The 16902-nt window shown below is 31.0% G+C and overlaps 1 protein-coding gene across 3 annotated transcripts in view; it reads right to left on the reverse strand.

Annotated features, from left to right (window-relative positions):
• Window positions 1-16902, reverse strand: part of LOC116767136 (protein GDAP2 homolog) — a 51012-nt gene that overhangs the window by 4137 nt on the left and 29973 nt on the right. For all 3 annotated transcript variants that reach the window (XM_061521759.1, XM_061521758.1, XM_061521757.1), the window contains exons 7-8: window positions 14391-14526; window positions 541-694 (exon numbers count right to left, since the gene is read on the reverse strand). In XM_061521759.1, coding sequence (XP_061377743.1) covers window positions 541-694; window positions 14391-14526 — 290 coding nt within the window. The remainder of the gene's footprint in view (window positions 1-540; window positions 695-14390; window positions 14527-16902) is intronic.

Genomic DNA, 16902 nt, shown 5'->3' on the forward strand with positions numbered 1-16902 from the left:
TATTCTATAGTCTCGATTGAAATAAGATAACAGGCGAAAAACATCGATAAAAATAAATTGAAAATTTTAATGAGATGAAAAAAAAAAAATTGTACTGAAACGTATATACGGTTTCAGTCTAGACGATTGTTTATGTGTTAGCGCGTACTGGGCACGGCATGTTTGTACATACAGCAATTAATGTTATTATAATAGCTTTGTTGCAACAATAAACAACTCGCACGCTAGTTAATCTTAAAAACGATTAAAATACATATAGTATAGTATAGTACATTTTATATGTTATTGTTGGATAAAAATTCCTCACTTTATAATTGGCAAATACTGTTTTTAAAGATCTTTTCATTATTCTACTCTCTCAGTAAGATTGCTTAGTGAGTTAGTCACAAAGGAATCTAGATAGTTCTGTATCGCGAGTACAAAGTTTTCAATTGATGAACCTGAGTTGATAATGTGCGGTAATATTAATGGAAAACTACAAACGGTCCGTATGTAGTTTAACTTTGCAAACTCGTGGTAAATGTGTCGTTGTTACTTTACCTTATCGAGATCTATCTCCGTGATGGGGAACCATTTGCCAATGAACACGACCACCGGTCTTCCGAGTCTGTCAACGCCGCTCTGATACAAGCATCCTATACCGGACACTTCGCTCAGGTCTTCGCTTCGAGCACGACGGAGAAGACGCTCGTATCTGAAGAAGACCAAATAATGTTATAATCATTTAAATTTTTTATTTTTATAATCTGTGTTCCCATATAGTTGTCAATTAATTTCCACAATAATACAATAAAATTGTTTCTACGTTGAACTAAAGATAATTCAGATACTGTGCATATTTATATGATTTTTTATTCGTAAGTAATAATAAATTTATTATATGTATCAATCCATTATACCTATTATATATAATTTGATAAAAAACCTAACATTATTTAAAACAAGTTCCATAATGTTAAAAATAATTTTATTACAGTGTCCTTTTCAGTAAACTAACATTGTCATATTATTTGCGCTCGGTATCTCAGTGACGACTCATTAAAACTTTTAATGATTGTTTGTTTGGCTGCGTGTTTTGTATTCAGGGTTGACACTGAATAATAATTCTTGTAGATAAACATTAAGAAAATTAATAACTTCAATGCTGTATAGCGATTGTGGCAAATCTGGATTCTTAGGTAAAAAAAAACTGAGTTTTTAAAAAATGTATTGTATTTTCGTGTATATTTTCTTTAAACGAGTGCCAGCCCTGACAGCTTCGTGTTTTATCACAACCATCACGAACAAACATCACACCGGATGGGATTTTGTGAAACGCGAATATCTTATTTATATAATATTACAACTGATTATTTGCATTTAACGACCTTCTGGCGACGTATTGTATAGCAGACATAGAATTTTCAACAATGTGATTCATAAGTGAATATTAAAAACACTTTTTAATAATTATTCATACATTTAATATACAGTAATTTTATATTACATTTAGAAATACTATAAGTGACGTTTGGTCATTGATATACAAAGTATATTTTAAACTATACAATGGTAGGCGCGAGAAAATGATTGTTTTTTTTAACAAAAATGTTTAGTTACGTATATGTATACAGTAAATTTCAAAGCCTGTATTTAGTAATCAATTGATAAAAGATTAAATTCTATATACATTCTCTTGTAAAACTAAAAGAACGTTATCAAAGGGATATATATATATATATATACGCCAAAATATTGATCGCTCATTAACATTTATAGAATACCGAAGCAGACGCGGGTATTATGAATAGTTTTTCAGTAAACATTTGATGACTGTGTGACCTTAAGCTATATACTCACTAATGTTCAAACCAATGTTTCTGATAGCATTCGTTTCAATAGTAATGTAACATTTCCGTTTCTATTTGTGTCCGTCCAAAAATATAACGAGTAAGGTCACTACGAACCAACAGAATCATGAATAACGGAAAGGTGAACGACGTACCTACTACTGAAAACTAGATTTACTATCTTTTTATTTATATAGGATGGTTAGAATAAAGTTAACACTTAACAATATGCAAATAGAATTTAAAATCAAATATTATAGAAACGTCTTACAATTAGTACCGTTTAACAATACAAATTTAGCTTAAATGAACGTAAATCTAGGCTTTATTGGTCCGGTTTGATAAAAACAAAGACGTTCAAATTGAAGGTACTGCGTCTTGTTTTGATGTATATTTATAACATGTTTTTAAAATCCTAACGCTTCTGAGATCGGCGGACCCACTCGCGATGCTGGAAGATCGCCAGAGAATTCACGTTAGTTCACTACAAACAGTTCTTAGTACGAGTATAAATCTCATATTTTCATCAACGGACACGATCTATGAATGAAAAACCATGAAACTATATGTTTGTACCTACGTTCAATATTCAGACACGTAGTAAAGGTATGTCGTCTACAGGTTCGTTACCACATTATTATGGGAATAAAATTAAGAGAAAATAGTTTACCTTTAAATTAATGTTAATAAATAGTTGATATAAATATACTTTGCTTGATACTTTCATGATAAAGACTTCATATGTGTATCAGCGGGTGAGAGCATTTTATTTACAAGTATATTACGATGCTTTTAAAAGCTTTCATATTTAAAACATTTTAAAACCAATTAAGTGAACGACTTCATATCGTGTTTGCTCAAACATTACATAAATTTCCCATACATATAAATATAATAGCTATTTCAAATCGATACAACAGCTGGATAGTCTCAGTGTTACGTCCAAAGACTACGATTTTGGTAAACTTTTTATTTATGCTGATCCATTAATTTGTCGCCTTTTCATACGAACGCTACATTAATATAAAATTGTATGAGAATATTTACACTAGTTTTAGTGGCATGAGTGACAAAACCACTTATTAGATCATGTTCGCATTTTTTATTACCCAACTAAATTACGCGACTTTGTCTGCACCGATACACATTAACAAAGTTTGACTTTGTAAAATAAAACACGTCCAATGCTTAGAGAACTTGTATATAGTTATAAAACTTTATTAAGTTTGTTTAAATGTATATAATACAATAAATAAGAGCCCAGTGGCTGTGAAAAGTTGGAAAATTTAATTGAAATCTGCCAGTAGTTTTCCGCGAAGCGTACGCCTGGCACGTTAAGGTCGGTCATGTACAAGTATGGGACGGTATAAAAATGTTTTAAACGAGATAATTAATGAAAAAAAATATCACAGTATAATCTTATGAACTATTTTAGTATTGTAAGTTTAACATTTATAATATACAGATACGTATGACTGATTTTCACAAATAATAATGTTTTCAGCATTAAGCATTAGGACGCAGAAAGAAAGGCCAGGAGCTTGTAGTATGACACATGTCTAGGTATTATTTATTGAGATTGTGATTCAGATCGCGCGACGAGGCGGGACGGTATGAATTTGAAATTATCTATATTAATAAACGTGTTTCTTAGTTTGCATTGTAAAGAATAACTTGTCATACATTGGCTTATTTATTTTTCGTAGCAAAATAATTTTACTGTTCATCCTACGATGTGTAATATAAATAACAAAATATTTTGTATGGAGAACGTGTTTTAGTAAGGGAAAGGCCAGTACCAGAACGAGTACTTGGAAAACTTTGACTTTATTGATTACCATCAAACTGGAAGGGTCACACTTAATACTGAAAAAAAACACGAATCAAGAGATGGGTCACATATTTCTATAGGTGTCTCATGTTGACTTGGCATACTAATGTATTTAGTCTGTAGATAGAATCACACAGCTGACTGTATGATTCTATCCACTAAATACAGACGGACACGGACTGAAGACTGATCGCAGTCAGTCATTTTCTGTCTTTTGAAGGTTTGGAGATGTAAGCAGTCCTCTAATTTCTAATGTTCAGCGACCCCGGATAAGTCAAGAAACGTAAAACTTTTCCGAGCCAGATTACTTGCATTGTGAAACGTTATGCTCAGAATATCTGGTCTAGTTTTTAAATTAATTCTTCAGATTAATACGAGTATGTCTAGAATCTGGGGGTTCTTTAAGGATAGTCAAGGTTACTCATGATATTTATCAACGCCAACATCGGGGGAGCGGAAGAAATAGTCCTAAACATTTGTTTATCAAAAAACTTTTTGAGGAATTCATAAAACGTTATAACCGTCCGCATTAAAAACCAAATACGAAGCTTTTTAAAACAGATATTTCCTCCGTTTTTTTAAGATAGTGCGAAATTGTGAACGCCTTCAAAATTATAATGCATATAGCCTTAAGACAAACTGACTAGAACGTAATATGATATACTGACGCTTCCGAGACGAGTATAAAAATGTATTCATGATGACGTCACCATAGACTGTACAATCAATACCGGCTGACCTAAATGTGTCACGGGAAGAGCTCCCGCTGTTAAATAAAATCCTCATTAATAGAAAGCATAGCTGATTCGCTTATACTAATGAGGCTCGGACGATGACGTCACTCCACGGATTTTGATGACGAGAGAGATCTCATCGTGACATTTTTCATGATACATACCATTGAGAGTTATTTTCTTTTTATACTAAGGATAAACACGCAAATTAAATCTTCAAGACCACAGAATATTTTATTATCACAACAATATCATACTCGGACATTTAAAAGTATTAAATTTAGTTTTAAATGTTAACAATGTACCAAGCATCATTCGTAAACAGTCTCACCACTGGGGACACAAAAAATAGCGGGAAGTCCGTTGAAAAACACAATTATGTTAATAATTAAATATTACGAGCTGATGCTTTACGATGAATAATCGACGTTTTAAGGTGAGCCGAGAATCAAAAAGATCGCAAATATTTTTCGTTCAGTGTTTACTTACTTTTCCTCTGCCGTCTCCTCAGCCGGTGGTTGAGGCGCGAGCGTGTTCAGATCAGGCAATTCCACCGCCATAGTCTCCATAGCCATTTTAACACTATTCTCTCTTTACTGACATCAACTCTCTCATACAACTCATGAACTGCGCTATATTGAAACTATTGTGTCATCGGTTAGGTAATAATATATACAATTATAATTATTGTTAGGCAGATATTAATATACGGTTAGCTGCACAATGTGTGTTTCACGCGATATACTTAAACCGTTTGTTATGAGTAAGGCTAAATTAAACCGCATAGTAAGAACAGCGAGTTAAAAAACTATTTTATTTTGCTTGGTTTGTATGTATTGTGTGTAATATTTTTTTGCGATCCATATATAATGTAATGTATGTCGTATAGGAGTCATGGAAAATGACTTACATAGTATGGTTAGGTCATCTAATTCTAAACAATGAGTCAATATTACAATATAGTATAGTTTTGTATTGTAACCTGATAGCTAACCAAACCAAGCAACAACCCTGAATTTACAGTAACCACTAGTGTTGTGCACGGACACTGTAACAATGTATCGATGGATAGAGATCCAAATATTCTAAAATTCTATACAATAGTAATTTATGAACTATCTTGAAACAATAAATGACGATACTTGACGCTTTAAGTGAATATGTTTATTGTATTTTTTTGGTCTTGCATTTTATTAATTGATAATTTTCTATATAATCACTTCATTTTACATAATTTCATTCAAACATTGAGTTTTAATAAGGAAAAACATGCATAAGAATCTGGCTAAAAAGATACGGATGTTTCTTGTTCTTCGGATATTGGCGGATATGTTTATCTGGCACATCACTAGTAATCACTTAACGTGTACAGTCGTGTTTATATCGGGGCTACGAAAGTAAAACGTGCAAGAGAAATATCAAAGATGGCGGAATAATTCCGAAAAGGTAATATAATACACTAACAGTTTAGACACTTTTTTGTGAAATTAATATAAAAATCATTGACAGTTACTTATATAACACAAAACGATATCACGTTCACGTGTTGTTTACAAAGCTGTTGAAAAACTGATCTGACCAAAACATTATTACAGTGACTTAAACACAGGTAACAAAGATATAAACAAAATAAGCCCTACAAATGAATTGAATCTCGTCACGTTCACAGTGATAACGCAATTTTTTTTTTTATATTTAACTTCTTTATATTTTCAAAGCTCGCAGGTTCGTGTTTGTTGGATTACAAAACCGAAGTCTACCGGCCGTTGGCGAGTTATAGGGATTCCTTAATAGAGATTACGGTTCACCTTAGACGAGTTCCGTGTGGGAGACATTGAATACGCTCCGATTACATTGTTATGCAATTATAATAAAATAACTTCAATAATTACGTCACGTGATATGTCCTTAGACAAATTAATTCAACTTTATATTCTGTTTGGTGTCTTAAACCTCTATAGTTTTACGTTTTATTTATAATATATAACAAACCTTTTTAGTCAATCTAAATTACTTACACATCAAAATAAATGCAGCAGTAATAAGTTGAAATGTCATTACAAAATCAGTTCGCTAAATAGCCGTATTTAATTCGAGCGAACTGGCCGACATTGAACTCTTTACCTGATATCGACATATACTCACTATATTAAGTTTATTTTTTTATTAAAACAATTACACTTAATGATAACATGACTGTCGAGAATGAACCATCAACATTTGTAAACTAACTGGCTTCTGTAACCTTAGTACAAGTTTGCATCGTTATACGAAAACACAAACAGTTTTTGGTCTATCATTAAAAAGTCTTTGAACATGATAGTACGTTATACTGTCAGTGTTCCGTTTGATAACAAGGTCGTGTTAAACGTACCGCTTCGTTTGCGTAAACTTTCAGTAATTCTTAAAGTAGAACAGTTTAATTGTTTTTTGTGATATAAAAGACAATTAATATTATAAATATTGTATAAGTCACATTATTCATTCTAAACGCTGTACGTTCTCACGATCAGTTTCAATTCACGCGATAACTCAACAGCTGATAATTGTTGAAATAATTACGTTTGTTGTAATATTTAAAGTAAATTTTCGCCTTTTAATAGTTCTGATATAGTTTAAGTTTTCAATAGTATTGTTATATCCATATTTAGAACTATTGATTGATGATGAAATAATGAAGAAAAATATCAGTAAAATCGATTGGATTCAGATTGAATTTATAATAAACCATTATTATTTTATATTCTCATATAAAACCGAATAAAATTATTTGCTAATTACATTTTAAATATCAAAAAAACGCAATATAGATTATTGATTTTTTTTTTTTAAATCGATCTCAGAGGCGTGCAATTGGAAAGGCCTATGTTCAGCAGTAGACCAATATAGGCTGATGATGATGATGACGATGATGATGATAGATTTTCGACAAATATAGGATTATAAGCTTATATTAATAAAATATTTAAAATTAAATATAAGTATAGCTGCGTTCAGTTTCTGCGATTGGATCGTTTAAGACTTTTATAAATAACGTCGCACGTGAAAATTGAAAACACATCGTTGGTTTTGGAACATTCGCTTCATAACAAAAACTAATTTTATATACATCAAGCGACCGACACAATAGTTTCGTATACTGTACAATCAATAAACACTCACTCGATATAAAACACCGCTTGATATTTTACAGTTCCAAATATATTTGAAACACGTCCGTACTGCGCGGAGATCGCGTTTCAACTGAACTGTCTGAGGACCGAGGGTCGCATTGAGCGAGCTAACGTCAGGGTGAAATTTCCCCACCTACATTCTTAATAGAATGTGTGAAGATTCAAAGGAAAGGTCAAATGTGAATTGTATTGGAAAAAAATTTGAATTGTTACGATGAAAATCGAAATATGTTTGCACCTGATTAAGATATCCGAAATAAATTTGCTTAAATTATGATAATAATTTGTAATATAACAAGAAATTTCAAGACTTAAATTTTAATAACTTATTAAAGATATCAAATCGATTGTTATTTTCTATTTAAATAAAATAAAAATACCAAACAAAATTAAACCGAACAAGTAATTTGTAATAAATATTTTTTTTTTTTACTTTTATATAATTATTTACGACTGGATTTAAATTATTATTTTTTTGTTACAATTGTTTTTTGTATGACAATGTAATGTAATATCAGTATGTGAAAGTTACGTTCGGTAATAAATCATTACTATTGAATTATATAGAAATCATTTAATTAAAAATATACTTTAACCAAATATTGTTTCGATGATCAAATACTAACAAACGAAGAACAGAAAAAAACACAATAGCTTCTAGAAAAATTTGGAAAATGTCATCTCAATGTCGCCGAGTTAAGGTCATTGGATTGTCTATAGCTCGAATTCAATCATTATTCTTATAACGTCCTCACTACACCTTATGTATGACCATATAATTAATACCTTTAATTACAAATCAATAAAATGTTTTTTCCAAAAATATAATCTATAAAAAGATAAAGAAATTAAAACGGCTCGTTTCATTTCTCAAACACAAAACAACCAACCGTCTGAATAAATAATTCGACTCGGTTTTGTTTATTAACAAAGCAAGTATTTAGTTTCAGGTACATCGATCTCTGGACAAAGAAAGTTACACTATTATTAATCTTGATGGTGTTGTAAAAATAATTCCGTCTTCTTTCTGGTAAATAATCAGAATTAAACTGCAACTTTGATTACAGAGTTGATTAATTTGATAGAATATAATACATACCTGTGTAAATATTATAATTTAAGTAATACATAAATATTGGACCATTATAAAATTTATATACAATTACGCTTTGACCTAATTAAGTCGGATTTTATATCCAAATCAGTACCTACAGGCTACATGTGTGCATTATAATAATTAAAACATTAGAATCGAAAAAATTCAATAACAAAAGTAAAACAAAACAGATATGTAACAGGCTCACTCACAATATCAAAAAGATCTTCGCGAGTACAATTTAAAATGTATTTTCACTATCACCTTTTCCTGCTAGTGTTATCAAAAGGTCGGGATTTTATACGAAAATCATAGTTACACTTTAAAGAGACACAGTCACAGAGGATACCGCAGAATATTAGTTTAAAAACCAAGTAGTTTTATATTATTTTACTATCATCATATATCACGTTTGTATGATGTGTTTGAACGGTAAGTAAGTATTCAGATCGTAAATATTTATAATGATAAGGCTGGCGTCACACTGCGGTGTGGTTTGATAGCTTGTTGACTTGTAATGAAGACGAATCGTTATATGTAACACTTTAAAATGTATAACTATATATTGTCTTTTAACGCGTCATGGTCTGTTTAAATAGAATATACGTTATATATAATTATTGATAGTTGAGACACAGAACGTCTTGCGTTGTTTCAAGGGAATTTTAGGATAAAAAATAATTAAACCTTTTTTGTGGATTCATATCCACGAAGGTTCTAATAACGAAACCCACAGTAAGAAGAATTTGGCATTGATATTAGAACGAAGCTTGATGCTATGTGTATTAGTATGGCATTGCAATCTAATATAAGGGATACTACAATAGCTCATACAAAGACAATTAAACGAAATTAATTCGTTAAATAAGCCAAATATAAAATTAATATATAATGCAGACAGGTATAAAAATATGGGATACAAAGTGAAGGATAAATTCATAATTGATATATATATAATTGAATTATTTATTATATATTATATATATATATAAATATATAAATTTAATATATTCATGAGATTCAACACAAGAATGTTATCTCAGAGACCTTGCCATCAAACCTCTATGCAATTCTTGAAGGTAACCTCCTGAATAAACTTAGCTTTTAAATTTTTCGATCATTTAATTTCAAGAATTTAATATGAATATGAAAGAAAAAATCTATTTTTTCAGATTACTATACAAATAAATACATTCAATGTTAATATATATTTATATTACAATAGAAAAATTATTGCAATTATTTTTTTATAAAAAATTAAAAGGACTACAAATCCGACAAACATATGAATTTCTTTACAGTATATAATGTACATAACGTAACGTAATAATATATATATAACGTTATGTATATATATACTTTATATAAGTGGGTAATTATGTACTTATTTCTATAAGAACTGATCTAGTCTAAGTAATTCAGAGTATTATTACAATAAATCTAAATTATAATGTATTGAAAAATTGCGTTGCTTTTTAATGTAGAGAATTTTAAAGGTCATAGTTAAAAATAATAATATTTATTTGAAAGATTTAATACAAGCATTTTACTTTATACTAACTTACTCGAAACTCGAAAGATGTACGTAGTGTAATGTAAAAGATGTGACATGTAGCAGGCTCGCGTATGCTCAACGTGAGTTTGCAACGTAACTATATACGTAACGTTTCCTGTTTTTCATTCAATAACCTACACTAATACTATAAAACAAGATTTAGTAATGAAAAAACCTGATAACACTTCGTACGTAACTCGATAATGGAATAGGCAGACTACTTAAAAAAAGTTAACAATATACTGGCCTTAAAAAAACTTAATTTCTCACTAACTTTGACAAACTCATTGCTATCCTAACATCGGGGTAATCATGTAGTCTAAGGTATAGGTTATAAGTTTTAATATGTAATTTTTATTCTAATACACAAATAAGTAAGTTTCGCAGTTTTCCTGAAACCTCTGGTTACCGCCCTACATAACTTGATTGTAAATATTATTCAAATAAAATGTAATTATTTTTTTCATACATTTCTGGTATCTAGATTTTTTTAAGTAAATATTTATAACAGCGGTCATTTCTCTAACACATTTGGGTCTTCATTGTTTAATATATCATCGTTGATCTATACGGAGCAGGTCGCATCTAAACATTGTGACTCCAGTGTTAACACAGAATATAAACTTAAACGAAATTTACAGAATAAACAATATATTAGTACTGAATCGAATAACTTTGAACCCTATAATAGAATTACAAACATGAATGTGGATTTTATATTTCAAAGTATATATGGAAAAATATCGCATGAAGATAATTATTTTTATATAATGGAATCTATACATATGATAAGACAGTAAAAATCGAATGTCTGTACATTAAATATTTTTCCAAAAAACTGATACGAGGCAATTAAAGAAGAGCCATAGAAACCAAAAAAACAATTTTTGTAATTTTTGTCTGTCTGTCTGTCTGGTACGTTATAACTCCAAAACTATTCAACGGATTTTCACAGTTGTATAATTAGGAGCATTGTCAAAAATTTGTTTCGTCAAAATCGGTTAAGGGAAAAAGAAGTTATGGTCAATTGAAAATTTACTTTAAGCACTGCTTCAAAACTATTAAACACTACAACTTAATATTGATTAGTTATATATTATATATAAGTTGATAGTTAATTACTTCTAATAGATGTTAATCTTAATATTAAAACTTATGAGAGGTAACAAAAATAACAAATAACGCAGTGCGCTCGGGCGCGGTTGAAGTGTTGAACACTGTGATCGATAGATGGCGTTGATGCAATACGTCATCAATCTAGAACGCGGTTTTAAGATTCTCCGTTGTGTAATGACTACCATGCGGTTCGAAAGTTAATTGTTGGTTGTGGTTGTTTTTCATTTGTTTCTCTTTTGTTTGTTAGTTGTGGTTGTCTATCATTTAGTATAATCTCTTTTCTGTATGTTATTATTTAAAGTGTGACATATAATATATATGGTTATGCGAAAAGCGACCAACACGCGGGCGGAGCCGCAGGCAACAGCTAGTATACAATAAATTAATTAAAATAAGCATCACACACACTACCGCGACGCCGACACACATGATACGTCAGTACGTGAAGATTTATCTATGTGTGTGTGTCGTCGCTACAATTCAAACATAATGGCATTTCTATTCAACTATTAAATTGTAGTAATCAATTAATTAGTTATGGCACAGTATCGAGCGTTCCTCCACGTATAGATAAATAATAAGGATATACCTAGCTAGCTTTCTTTGACCTCAATTAAATTAAATATCAGTAATATTAACGTATGTTAAGGTATCCATGATATTCTATTTATAGTAAAAAAAAAAACAGGAAACGTTTAAACGCAAACCGAATAGTTTCGAATTTAAATTATGCTCTAATAATCCTTGAGCGAAATACGCCGTACGATATTAGTTTGTTTTTAATACGATATATTTTGGTAATCTTTTAATACGGGCAATGTTGGTGTATTTTAAATTTGGTTTTTATTTAAATGTTTGTTTTCCGTCTTTCGGTTATAAAATTATTTCGATCCGAGTCACGTTACGAGCGTCGTCTTCTTGGAAAGATAAAGTCTTATCTTGTATAGATATGATTACGGGAACTACGTTTTCGTCCTAATCCTTCTTAGCCCGAAAATAGTTTTAGGATATGTTTGGGTGAAACAACAGCCAACTGTCCAAACAACGATCTCCGTGAAAATGGGACGAATCTTTCGTCGAAGCCCATATTGAAATTTGCACACGGCTCTTTTCCTTTTAAGCCCCCACGAAATGTGTAAATAAAATTATTACCACAACATTTAAGACTATATTCCAATGAGTATAGGATCTATTTTCGGACATCCTCGTCACCTACGCATTGTTTTGAACGTATTTTGATTTATAATACTGGTACTACGTATTATCGATCTATATGATAATAAAATGCTAAAGGTCTGTACGCTCATCCTAAGTTCGCGTCGTTACTACATACGGAGCGTAAACAGTTTTGCATTCATACATCTCAACACTATAGTATTAAGGTAGGTTATTGATTATAGAATGAGAACCAGGAAATGACTCGTACGTAGTACGACGAAGCAAACTTAGAATAAGCGTACAGCAGTTGTGAGAAGGATACGACAAAACTGTGAGATAGATTTCGATTATGTTTTGTACTTGTCGTCACTAAGATCCTATCTTGAAAGACGTATAGATTTCTTCGTTTAATATAAAGTTATTAGCATTTTAAGAGATTTGGATGTTTGTGACAATTTAGTGATGTCCTTTCTTGCACATACCTATACAAAAACTAGGTTACTTAAAAAATCAGTATCTGGTATACGTATGTTATTATTTTAGTGTTCTTAAGCCATTGTTATAGTGATCCCTTGGCGGGATGTTTTAGTGAAGTAGACAATGATTTCTGGCCCTTGTAAGTATATTTATTTGATAGCTCCTATAATTTATGAATATACTAGTTTTTGCCCGCGACACCGTCCATGTGTAAAACAGAGTTGATCTCGGAGAGAAATGTTTAAAGTGTGTTTAAACAAGACATATCGTAAACTACGTTACAATCTTTTCTCTATAAATAACCTTGACACCGACTGCAGTGCCATCTGCCGGGCTGATATGAAACTAAACAATCTAAAACGTCACCCAAATGTGTATAAAGAAACATTCATATCGGTCCAGCCGTTCAGTCCAGCCACACACACACACACACATAGCAGAAACACGCACACACACGCATGTTGTATGTATTTATGTCTTATATGAAGCAGAATAAAAGATAATAAAGAAAAATTCTTAACGACATCAAAAACAGTTAATAATTCAAACAATTCCAAGCATTTCTTTGACCATATTAAGTCTCTTCTTTCATACAAAAGTATAAACATTGTTTACAACCTCCGCGTATGTTTCTGTTATCTGTATTCAAGTTTTGTACAGAACAAATATTTTACTTGTCACATTTCCTCGTAACATTTTATGAAGAACAATCTGATATAAAATTACTAACATAAACACACCTGCAATTTATTTAAGTACAATCAAATATCGCTGTATATATGCATATATTATTTATCATCGAGAACATATGATACAAACCTATATATATATTATTTAGTACATATATTGAATTGTTGACGTCACTTAATCTTTACAGGTTCGTTTTTATTTACACGGACAGTTCGCTTACTATAAGTCCGCATCGTTACTACATACGGAGCGTTAATAGTTTTCATTGTCTTTAAATAATGTTTATAGTGATTTTATGTTGAATATATTTTTAAATAACCATCAGTATATACTGTTATTAATGCAGTAAATTAAATTTAGAGTCATATTGTAAAAGACTCATGCTAAGCCCTCATAGTGAAACCTCCAATTGACTTTATGTTGACATAACAAAGGTAAGGCACACTGAACCCGACCTCATATACGTAATAAAAATATTTATTGCAAATAAATAATAAAAAATATAGTATATATTTTATACTACTGAATTAAACGCTGTATAAAAAGTTCATACTGTCCAATGAGGTTTTAGGCTGGGTGGGCACAGTAAAAAGTTGGTTAATCATAAGGCTGTGTATACATTTATGATATTCTTCAATATAATACTGTTTCGCGCAGATTAAGATTCTAAATAGTTTCATATGTGTATGAACTATGAATGGCAAGGCATGTGTATAAGGGTTGGTACTCACTGGTCGGTGTCGTATCTGAGCGGCGGTCGCGGCTGGGCAGCCGGTAGTAACAGTTGCGTGTCGGGTGAGCAGGCGCGGGCGAAAGCCGCCGCAGCCTCCGCGGCGGTCTCATCGTCCAGCGAGGTCTCGTCCTCGGCTATAAAGGTTATATAATATAATAGATCGAGTCATTGAACAGTTTCTATGTATCTATTAATGTATGGTCGGAAAAACTAATAGGTCGTCCTCACAACGCTGTTGAATTGTATGTAGATTAAAAATATTCAATACCAGAAAGCTTTAGAATAGTGTTGGCTGAATTTTTATGTATTTCTTTTTCAGTATCTGCTATAATACACAGATGATATAGAATTTATTTGAATATCTTTGTTAATTTTATACTTATTTTTAGTCTGTGGTCAAAATTATTTTGTTTAACATACAAATAGTTGTCCGTGAATAAAAAGTATGTCTAAGATTAATTTTCTTCAGCTTACACAAACTTAGACCAGTTATATAATAAGTTTATAATAACCGCATTGCGGCTGTTCGTATCACAGAGATCATTTATCGTTGCTTGCTTAAGATAATGTGTTCAATGCGTCAAACAGTTTAAGGAAATAAACGGTTTTTTTTTTTGGGAATAAATACTTTTTTGATGAATTGTCACACTCGTGCAATTAATTAACATGTGGAGATGTATGAATGTGTTAGTCTTTCAATAAATACTGTATATAGCTATAAATAGTTGATCAGTCAGAATAATAGATAAAAAATATTTAAATATAACGCCAACAGCGTCTGACTGAAAAGTAAAATGGCGGATAATATGCAAAAAAATAATAATAATAATAACATGATAAAAATAGATTCATACAAAAAATTTGGCAAATAATTTTTCCGATGGAATATATAATACGTGCCAAGGATTCATATTGTTAATGTTGTTTTTTTATAATTCATCATATTTATATCACTAGTATATCGAAAAAATTGCCAACGCCATCTGTTGGACAATAATAGTTCCGGACCGACAAATTAAAAAAACAAAATATAATTGTACGTCTATGAGACCTCTACTTGGTTACAAACGGCAAGAAAATAGTTGGTATTGGGTAATCAGTGCTCCTGTAAATACAAAAATGTACTGAAAGCATTAAACAAAAATGTTTGAGAATATTGAACAAATAAACTTCGAATAATTCTACAAATATATTTTGTTACAACATTTAGTCAACGCCTGATTTGTTTTAATAGCAATCATCATCATCAGTCTATCGCAGCCCACTGCTGAGTAAAGGCCTCTTCTCACATGGAGAAGGTTAGAGCATTAATCACCACACTTTCTCAAGACGGGTTGGCGATTTCAATCTTATAATTTGACACTATAAGACCAGGTTTCCTCACGATGTTTTCCTGCGCCGTCCGTCAGTGGTGCCTAAATACTTTTAGAAAGTACATATGACTCGGAAAAGATCACATTGGTACTTGCCAGGTTTCGAACCCGCGCCCTCACGTGTGAGAGGCAGGCCTATAACCTCCGGGCCACCACGACCACTAATATGCTATTTCGGATAAATAGCAATAACGATATAGAAATATGCTATTTCGGATTAACAGAACATAATTTGAAAATGATTTATAGGAATAAACGATATAATGATACAGATTTTAAAAAAAAGTTATATGAGCATTACTTACGATCGAATTCAAAAGCATAATTAATCATATTAATATCCGTTGGATGAAAGTTTTACAGAACATGACGCACGGGTCTGTTGTTGGCGGAATCAATGACTTCCGGTTTCCGGATATTTGCCATACTTTGAATGCACACACACAGAACAGTTTTAAACTTATAAATCACAGAAAAAATAAACAAAGTCGGGATATTTCTAAACCGCGCACTGTTTTAGTTGTTTCAGACTGAGATAAGAAATAAATTTAGGCTATTTGTCAAATTACGAGCGTGCCCTGACATTATCTAAAGAATTGTACACAATGTATGTATGTTAAATTTTAATTGCATCAGTTTAATGTCTCTGTATAATATATATATATATATATACATACTTAATTATTTATTCCATGATGAAAAAGGTATCGCCCTGTCAATCCACAGTCTGAACGTGACAGAATAAAAACATTTAAATTAAAACACAATTAAGTTATTTACGATAATCTAAAAAATTATATTTTTTATGACAATTATTTGATTCATTGTTTTTGTGATTTTCAATACATCATTAATGATGTTTCTAAACTGATAAAAATTTTATTAATATTACTAGTGTTACCTACGTCATATTCAAAAAAAATATCTTTATTACTGTTGGGACTCTATATAACGATGTTAGTAATTTTGTTACAACCTTTTTATACACAGTGAAAGTCAATCAGATGTCTATAGATGTCTTTTAAAATCATCTGTTACAACTTAGCAGAACCTGATATGAGATATTCGAAAATAGGCGGAATTTTCAAATTTCGCGGGTTTTCACGAGTCCAACTGTTTTTTTTTTGTAATGTTGGC

This window comes from Danaus plexippus, chromosome 10 (genome assembly GCF_018135715.1).
Source record: "Danaus plexippus chromosome 10, MEX_DaPlex, whole genome shotgun sequence".
In the NCBI taxonomy this organism is placed as follows: Eukaryota; Metazoa; Arthropoda; class Insecta; order Lepidoptera; family Nymphalidae; genus Danaus; species Danaus plexippus.